Source organism: Phalacrocorax carbo, chromosome 20, assembly GCF_963921805.1.
Source record: "Phalacrocorax carbo chromosome 20, bPhaCar2.1, whole genome shotgun sequence".
Taxonomy (NCBI): Eukaryota; Metazoa; Chordata; class Aves; order Suliformes; family Phalacrocoracidae; genus Phalacrocorax; species Phalacrocorax carbo.
In genome coordinates this window covers 679,688-688,739 of record NC_087532.1, presented here as the reverse complement: position 1 = coordinate 688,739, position 9,052 = coordinate 679,688, and the positions used below count along the sequence as shown (strand labels likewise).

At 52.7% G+C, this 9,052-nt stretch overlaps 1 protein-coding gene and 1 long non-coding RNA gene across 2 annotated transcripts; one reads left to right on the top strand and one right to left on the bottom strand.

The window, feature by feature from the left end:
- Window positions 1-233: 233 nt before the first annotated feature.
- NOL9 (nucleolar protein 9) lies at window positions 234-6,973 on the bottom strand. The gene is made up of 12 exons (XM_064470380.1): window positions 6,742-6,973; window positions 6,444-6,669; window positions 6,121-6,248; window positions 5,795-5,933; window positions 5,275-5,371; window positions 4,459-4,556; window positions 3,523-3,684; window positions 3,039-3,327; window positions 2,162-2,273; window positions 1,630-1,807; window positions 877-1,010; window positions 234-562 (listed from the first exon to the last, which is right to left on the bottom strand). The coding sequence occupies exons 1-12, from the start codon at window positions 6,931-6,933 to the stop codon at window positions 437-439; spliced, it is 1,881 nt and encodes a 626-aa protein (XP_064326450.1). The 5' UTR covers window positions 6,934-6,973; the 3' UTR covers window positions 234-436.
- Window positions 6,974-7,501: 528 nt separating this feature from the next.
- LOC135316600 (uncharacterized) lies at window positions 7,502-8,277 on the top strand. The gene is made up of 2 exons (XR_010375854.1): window positions 7,502-7,611; window positions 8,001-8,277. It is a non-coding gene; the product is annotated as an uncharacterized LOC135316600 (long non-coding RNA).
- The last annotated feature ends 775 nt before the right edge of the window (window positions 8,278-9,052 follow it).

The following is a 9,052-nucleotide window of genomic DNA, read 5'->3' as shown; positions in this document are numbered from 1 at the left end:
GGCTCTTCCCCAAACCACCGCGAGCAGCCCAGCGCCATTAGGGCTACCGTGAAGTAACGCTCACGCCACCGCAGATCGCTCTCCGAAACCCAGAGCTACCCCAAGGCGAGACTTCAAACGGAGAACCGCTTCTGACTCACGACAGAGCGCGCTTTCAGTGGTAACCACCTGCGCCTGGATCAGCTGTGCCCACGTCAACACAGGCCGACGAAGAAATTCAAACTAAACCAACGCTTTTAATACATATTTATTACAAAATGCCAAAATACAAACTGAAAATATAAAACGTTATCAAAATGGACATGCTGTAGTATCTACACCAGACACTGTCCAGGCTCTCTCAGAGCTCTGTAGCGCTCAGGGCTTCTGTGACCACACCTGGCTCTTGTCAGTCCCTGTACAAAACAAATCCCATGGTCCAGGGTCCCCCAAGGCTTCAGGCGTAATCACACTCGAACGCATACTCCCTCCTCTTGAAATGCTTCTTCTTCAGCTTCCCAGAGCCCAAGATGCTGTAGTTATAATCTGATGTGACATAGGGGATCTCTCCCTCAACTCCTTGCTGAAGGGAGGAAGAACAAAATGAGAAACACCTTTAAGAACTTGTATCTTCAACAGAATGGGAAGTGCTTTCCTCTACAGCCTCACAGCAGACTGGTGGAAAGGAGCAAGCTGCCACGGAACAAACCCCGCTCTAGTATCTGAAACACGATCTCCCCCGTTTCTACACATGAAGGACAACTACGTCGAGAGAGAACCATCTGCTAATGCTCAGACATCTCCGGGCATGTGTAAGCCTCAGAAATAAGAAAATGGAAAACCCGCCAGGCAGCCTAAGCTCAGCCAGCTTCCTCCCTCTACCCACGCAGCTCCTACCTGGCCCACGAGAACGCAGTTTGGGATAGCAATATTTCCAAGGAGCAGACAATTCACTAGCCTCAGGTTCTCCGGAGGCACGGGCGTCAGAACGTGGTAAAGCTTCCTTTCCATCTCAACCCCTCGGACAATTCCTGGGGAAAAAAAACCAAAACCACGAAGTTCAGTCGTAACTCCAGCCCATCATTTTGGGCTGTATAACGCGACGCAGCCAAAGCTCTTTGGATAAACAGCTCTTCTAGAACCAAAAGGCAGATTTGAGACATCTTGAGAAAAACCTGCATTGCTGTATCCCGCTTTCCCAGTATCTCAGCGAACAGACCAATGGCTAACTTCCCACACCGCCTGTCCCTGCTCATCGGTACATTCCTACGGAAACTCAAGGAGCTCAGCATCAAACTCCTGGTCAGAACTGCAGTATTGAATCAAGACGTAGAAGGAAACTGACACACAACTAAAGGAATTTTGCATAAGCCCCAAGGAATCTGCTTTTGAGAACGTGAATCCAGAAAGCAAGTAAATTGTCCAGTTATGGAAGAGCAAGAGAAGCAAGCTACAAAAGGCCCTGCTCAGTGACACTCCCCACAGTTGTTACCACAAGTTAATGAAAACGAAAGGACTTGAAGCACAACTTGTAACAGAAGAGAACACATGATTATTCTTTTCTCTCATCCCATTTTTCTGCTGCTCTGCAACCCCTCTGTCAAAGCACGACGGCGAGAACGCAGCTCAAGGCTTCCCAGGCTCGCTCACCAAAGCCAAGGCAGTCACAGACCGGCGTCTGCGTCAGCAAGACCGGCCCGTCGGTTTGGCATCTGATTTCATCTGGTATCCTGCAGAGCCCGACCCAGCTGGCGTTCACTGCATACATGATGTTGGTAGGAGCAACGTCAGTGTGAATGACCCTGAGGGCAACAGCACTGAAAGGAACCTGAGGGGTAAAAAAAGAAGAAAAACTGTATCATAAACTCAACACTGATTCAGGTTCCGAGGTAGTGCTGATCACACAAACCCTGAAAGCTCCCAACCCACACCTACAGACATTATCTCAGTGGCAAACACAACAGTTTCAACCCAAACCACCAAACACACACAAAAATACGTGCCACGCTGACATCTCATCAAAACCCTCACTTCTAGATGCACTGAATAAAGGCGTTATGCTTTTGCAGATTACAGAGCGTTTCCCCCTTTCAAAGAGCACTCGCAGTCCAAGCAGAACTGTCAATTGCTACAAGCTGGGCTCCCTGCAACATCTCCGAGCCTTTCAGAAACACCCGTTTACCTGATACGGCACGAGGCTGTGCAGCGGAAGCACCGCCCCTATGTCCGGGGACTGCAGCTGACCCAGGTAACCCAGTATGGACATGTCACGCAAGATGCCGCTGTGTACTCGCCTGCAGGAATAACCGCAACAACTCAAGGAAAGGCAGCACACCCTCACGCAGCGATTCAAACCAGATACCCTGGACATTCACAAGTCTGCCATACGGTATTAGCCACTATTTCACACAAGTTTAGCTTTTAGAACTTCTACTGTTGAGGACAATTTAGAGCTATGTTTTTATTACCTCTAAGGGATCACAGGATTTAGGGCACTGTTTCAACTTTAAAAAGGCATTACCTAACAAGGGTGGTGTCTGCTTTTTTTTTTTTTAGAACGGTCTGTAATTAGATAACAGGTCCCTTCTCCAACCCTGATGTCCACACACCTCTCAGTCAGACAGTCAGTCATGAGACAGAGCAATACATTTGTTGAAATTAAGAAATAATGTGATCGTCATCTAGGTCTGTAAGAAATGGGTAAGAAACCTCCCAATTATAAAAACAAAAAAGGAGACACAATATTCAATGATTCCCGGTGGAAGTCATGCCCAGTGTAAAAGTAACTGACAGCAGTCACTGCCAAGTAGAGCAGGAACAACCCCTTCCCCTCCAACCTAAAAAAACCCAACCCTACACAAACCTCCCCCCAAACAAAATACCCAGAAACCCCAAACAAACAACACCCTAACATAACCCCCTAATAAGTAAACTAATAAGCTCTGACCGATTTAATGGAGCTCTGGAGGCCAAAGCAAAGCAAGAGCCTTTACCGTCAGGACTACACACGACTTTGTTAAGCCTACTGACCACTACGTACTGCTAAACTTTCTACTTACGCTTCACCGGCAACCCCTGCTCGAGGGAATTCTGGATGGACGTACAGCAACTTATACTCGGGAGCCGATGCATCTCCCTCCCCTTCAGAGGGCTTCCAGTTCTCTGCTCCACTCGCACCCATCTGCTTGCATTTGCCTTGCTGTTTGCCTTTGGTGTACAGGCCAGGAGTGAGATGCACGTACTCTGGGGTGAGCGGAGCCATGGCTTTCCAGTCGTACACATCCATCTGAACAATGTGACTGGGTGACAACAGCCGAATTATATCAATCAGAAGCAGCAACCCCTCACCTTTAGGGAGCAGAGAAAACACGATTGCTGCCACTGCATAAACAGGTTGGAACACTGTTACGAAGCCCAGTACTAGCTCAAGAGGGGTAAGATGTATTTTCGGGTTCGGGATTCTCCAGAAAGTGTGGTGGTATACTGCTATGATTATTACTTTCCTTCCACATCACCTCTTGAGAGCAGATTTATCCTGTTTACCTTTCACCCAGCCCATGGTGTTGATGACTAAAGGCACTTCCTTCTTGTAGGAGCTGAACACGTACTTCACGACATCAAGGTATCTTTCTGTGTCCTGCTCACAACTGGTCTGTCCATAATATACCATCTTACGTGGTGTTTGCTGATGTGTGAACGGTGGACCTGAAAAAAAAACAAGCAGCGAATCTGTAGTGGTTTCAGTAAGTCAGATTAAAAGATTCCCATCCCTGCAGCGCCTACATTCAATCCCTTCCGAAATCTGCCCTCTTTTCACATGCTAACAGTCCTTGTACAGCCAGCGCCTGTGGAGAAACTATTCTGTCACTTGCAAGACTCCAGGCTAGGAGTTTTGTTTGTTTGGGGGTTCAGGTTTTTTTTCCTCGTTTGTTTGTTTTTAATCACTGGTTACACAACTGCAAATTTTAAAACAACAAACTTCCATGACAGGCTAACCAAAAGGAGTCTGGCCATATCCTTTTTAGACAGCAACCCAAATCCACAAATACCAGCAATTTCTCTGGCTCTAGTTTTTTTACGCTCATAACAACAGTCCACAACTGATGTGGATCCACTTCATATTTCTCAAGTTAGTTTTATCTACGGATACTAAAAACCGGGAAAGACTTTCCCAAAGAGACCTTTCAAATCTGAAAGGCTGAAAATCCACTTTGAACTGCCACAGCCTGTTCTACCACCTTATAAACAACTATCTTCTCCTCTCTTTAAAACAAACAAAAAAAAGGGAGAATAGCTGCACATTACTCAGCAAGACTTTCATGTGGAGCTTAGATGCTTCTAGCAAGAAAACTTTTACAGCCTTTGTTTTCTATATGCACCTTTGACAGATGCAGCAACCTCCCCTGAAGGTCAGCCTCTATGCAGAAAGCACCTTCTGGAAATGAAGCAGGCAACTGCAGAAAATAGCAAAACACCTACCAAGAATTGGCTCTATTACATTACTTAATGACACGCATCCAGGCGGCGTAAATTCAGTTTGACCTATGTCACATTCCATATATTCAACCGAGGGAAGGCTGCAGTGAAAGAAGCCTGTATGTTAGTGTCCACTAAAATAAGAGAAACAGGACACGACCTGGAACACATCAAAAGCACAATCTGATTTTGTTCCAGGTCATCAAAATTAAATTCTTGAACATAATCAAACCACCACTTGTCTCTCTCCTTCCCCCACTGGAGGGAGTATTAAGCAAGAACGTAAAACGCTCACCTACAGTTCAATATTATATTACAATAGCTCCATATAATCGGAGGTGGTACTAACCAGTGTACCACCTCTCCCATATTAACTGGGCACCCTAAGACCAGCCATTTGAGATTTATAAACTTATTAATCTTTATTTTAAGCATGCAATGGTCAGGAGAATAAGCTTCTACACCTTGTTCTGCCAAGAATCTTCAAAGACCGTAACAAATTATAACTTATTATGTGTTTTTAAGTGTTCTAACCCCCAATTCACTACTGAATCCTAACTGCTTGGTGCCCAATTAGTTCACATACTCCAAGACAGCAATTTATTAGTATTTCAATAGTAACGTTTCAGTAGTCAACTCTTCTGAAAGGAACCAAAGACAAGAATGCCTGTTTTTCTGGATTTTTGTTAGTTTATTTGTTTTTAAAAGATAAGTTGCCTTCCAGTAGTAACAGCTTTTCTGAGAATCTTGGCAGGCTGTTTTTCCTTCTCCTAAATCCCATGCAGTACTTAAGAATCTGTAGAACACAAAAAGACTCACCGATTCAGTAACAGATTAATTAGGTATCTGTTAAATGTCGATTTCCCAGTGTTTTTTGGGCCACACACCAGAATCACCGGGACACCTTCATCTTCTGCTGGAAAAACAAACATACTCTGAAATAGACCGATGCTGTCAGTTACTCAGTTGCGCCTTGTTTACATCCCTAGCACTAAAACCCAGCATGTATGAACTCCAATTGCTCACAGTATTTTAGATGTTCTTGGATAAACACAGGGGTGTTTTTTCTACCCGCTACAAAAGAGAGCAAAATGAGAGTTTTGACATCAGACTGCAAAGTGCCTTTACAGCAGCGAGCTGCCTGTGGGGCAGCAGAGGCATGAACCCACTTGAGGCGATGCAAAAGCTCAAGACTCCTGCTATTCAGGAGAAAAACACAACCCTCAGCCAGTGCTGCCACAAGGCACGCTCAACCTAGCTTTAACTCACGAAAAGCCTTATGAATTTCCTTTCTTCAGACTACTAAAGCCCCCAAACTCACCAAGTGCATGCTACTCACCACAGCATGCTTGGATCAGCTCCTCCAGGGCCAGGTACATGCTCTCCGACACCAGCAGCCCACGGTCAGGACTACACTTCACGATGCCAACAGAAGCCAGAACGGCGTCCTCCGGCGTGAAGCTGGCTTCTTCCTTTTTCTAGGGAAGAGCAGATAAAATGCTGAGAGGTGCACGTAAGGCCTTGAGGCTGCGTTGCTGGACACTGACAGGCACGCTGAGCAGGGCGGCCGCCTCTCGCTCCGCACGAGGCCTGCTTTGGGGAGGGCGTGACATCCGCGCTGCCGCGCGGGGCGGAGCGGGCACCACGACGCCCTCGGGGTCTCACCTGGGGCTCGAAGAGCCGTGACAGCGGCAGGTGGCTGAGCAGGAACCGTGTCACTGGCGTGTCCAGGTGCTCCAGCAGCACCACGGCGCACTCCGGCGAGAACCGCGCCATCACCTTCACCCGCGCCTCTGCAACGGGGGGAGAGCGCCGCCCTCAGCCCGCGCTAAGGGACGGTGGCAGCGCCGCACGCAAAATGGCGGCCTCCCCGCACCGCTCCGCACGCAAAATGGCGGCCTCCCCGCACCGCTCCGCACGCAAAATGGCGTCCCGCAACCGGCGGGCCCGGGGGCCACCCTTCGCTTCCCTCCCCCGCTGGCACTCACGACGGCGGACGCTGTTCGCCCGCATGGCGGCGCGGGCGGCGGCGCGGAGCTGCCGGAGGTCGGCGGCAGGCGGGTGGGCGGCGGGCAGCGCCTCCAGGGTGAGCGCGCAGTGGGTGGCCGGCGAGAAGACCGGCAGCCCCGGCTGGTGCGAGGCGACGGCGAAGCCCAGGAGGCGCACGGCGCCGTAGAGGCAGCGCAAGCGGCATTTCCCGGTGAAGGTCAGCGCCTGCGGGGGGAAAAGGGCGGTGAGACGGCGAAAGAGGGGAGGGAGGGAGCGGCGGGGCCGGCGGGCGCTCACCTGCCGCGGCGCCAGGAGGAGAACGGCGGCGCCCTCCGCCGCCTCCACGGCCGCCAGCCCCGCCTCGGCCGGCGGCACCATGCCGGCGCGGGTGAAGGAGGCGGCGAACTCCCTCCAGGCCGCTTCCGTCCGGCCCCCGCGGGACGGGGCCCGGCGGGGGCGGCGGGACGCCGGGCCGCGCCGCGCGGGCATGGCCGCCGCAGCCTGCCTCCGCCTCCTCCGGGGCCGCCCCTCGGCCGAGCGCCGCCCGCCCCGGCAAGAGGCGCCGCCCCGCCACGCCGCTGCCCGCCCCGCTCTGCCGCCCTCACCGGCCGCGGCGGCGAACGCCCGGCCGGCCTCTCCCGGATGCGAGCCGTTGCTGCAGGGCTGCGACGAGGCCCCCCCCGCCCCGCGTCGCCCTGTTCTCCCCCCAAAAATGCGGTTTTTACCTCCCTGAAAACCACTTTTGTGCCCGCCTAGCGCCGCCACCTTCAAGAGCCACAGCTACTGCCCGGCCCAGGCCATGTGCTTTGCCGTGCAGGAGATAACTCCAGCGCCCTCCTCCCCAACGTCACCTTGGGCTACGACATCCACGACACCTGCTCGGAGCCTGCCAGCCTCCGCACCGTGCTGCACGCCCTTGTCCAGGAAGGTCGGTGGCAAGCTCTTCTTCTAGTCTTCTGTTTCACAGCTCCTAGGAAAAAATCAAGCAAGTACAAGAACTGCATCTCTCTTGATGCCAACGGGGACGTTCTTAAAGGCTTTGCCACCATCATCTGGAGGTGGAGAGGCCCGAGCTGGGCTTTCAGTGTGACAGGAACTTCCAGTATGAACCCTGACAGGCTCAGTGTTGACCAGGCCAAAATCCTGTGACACACAAAAGATCGCCAGGTACTGTTCTGCATCCAGATCTTATTTATTGCTTAGTGCTGAGCCAGCTACATTCCCCACACTACCAGTTCTGGGGTATTTCCCCACAGCAGGACAAAAACGAGGGCAGACGGAGGCAGCATGGGGGGGTGATCCATGTTCTGAGCCTCAGCTTTCATCTTTCCAAAAACCAAGCAGGGCACGTGAACCAGAAAGGCTCCTACTTTTACTTTTAAACAGTTTTATCTTCCCACCACCTCTGTAAGAACCACAACGTGGCGAGCTCTTGGCTCCTGCCCAGGGTCTGTCCTAAAAGCCAGCAGCAAGCTGCCCAAACACTGCCAGGCCTGGGCGAGGTGTCCTGCTGCCCACCCCACGTGCCTGCCTGACCCTTGCTGTGCTCCCAACAGGCTCCTTGGTGTGCTCCGAGGCCTGTCAACCAGGGGAGAAGCTGCTGCAGCGGAGCCGCCACCGATGCTGCTTCAACTGCATGGCTTGTCTGTCAGGAACCTTCCTGAACAGATCAGGTCAGTATTCCCCAGGGGGCTGCTTTTGTCCCTGCTTGGCTTCCCTGCCTGCACCCTGCTTCTCCTTCTGTCAGCTCCTTGCTTCCATCTTGCCATTCCCACAGCCTCTTCCCTCACGTTCTCTCTTCCTCCCTGTGATCAGTAAAAACCTCTGAGCTGACCTCAATGCGGTTGGTCTGACTCCTGTTTGCTTACCCGTGGGCATGCAAAGCCCACACCCTGTACTTTCCAGGGAGCACTGCCCACAGGTCGGCCCAGGCAGTCAAACAGACAGCAGAGGTGGCGCCAGCAGAGCCCCTTCTCCCGCGGCCAGCAGACAAGGGATGTCCGGGCCAACGGGCATTTCCTGCACTGCATCCTCTGGGGGCAAATTCTGGGGGCAAAGGTGGTAGCCTTTGTGCCCCAGATGGCACTGGGGGCTTCTGCACCACATGGTCACCAGCAGCTGGCATATGGAAAAGTCCCCCGCGTGGGACAGGAGGCAGGAATCTCCTGTCTCTGAGTCACCAGCCACAATGACAAACCCCTTGCTGGCAGCTGGTCAGCCTTGACCCACGCTTGGGCTGAGTGGGGTGGAAACTGCTAGCTCCAGGGAGCGGGGAGCCCCCAGACGCGGCGGGTCAGCATTGTCGTCCCACACCCCAGCAGCAGAAGCGGGGGCCGCTGCAGACCCGGTCCCAGCCTTCACTGGTGCTGGACGCACAACCCCGTCCCAGCCGCAGCCCACGCGCCCCTGAGCCGGGGCTCGCCCAGCTGAGCTCCTGCAGGCCTTGTGCCTCCCAGCCCAAGCCTCGGACCTTGGGGAAGTCCGCCGAGGGGGGCTTTTGGGAAAAGATCCCCCCACCCTGTTGCTCGAGGCTCGGAAGCGCCCGAGGGGAAGGAGCGGGCAGCGCTCACTGTGCTCCACAGGGGCAGATCTCTTACCGGGTGCGTGA

What these genes read in the sequence shown, in the direction of transcription:
- NOL9 (XM_064470380.1), bottom strand. Translation starts at nt 6,933, where the DNA reads ATGCCCGCGCGGCGCGGCCCGGCGTCCCGCCGCCCCCGCCGGGCCCCG. An exon ending in CACGGCTCTTCGAGCCCCAG is followed by an intron (nt 5,934 to 6,120) that starts GTGAGACCCCGA and finishes GCTCTTCCCTAG; the next exon opens with AAAAAGGAAGAAGCCAGCTT. An exon ending in CTGTGACTGCCTTGGCTTTG is followed by an intron (nt 1,011 to 1,629) that starts GTGAGCGAGCCT and finishes TTTTTTCCCCAG; the next exon opens with GAATTGTCCGAGGGGTTGAG.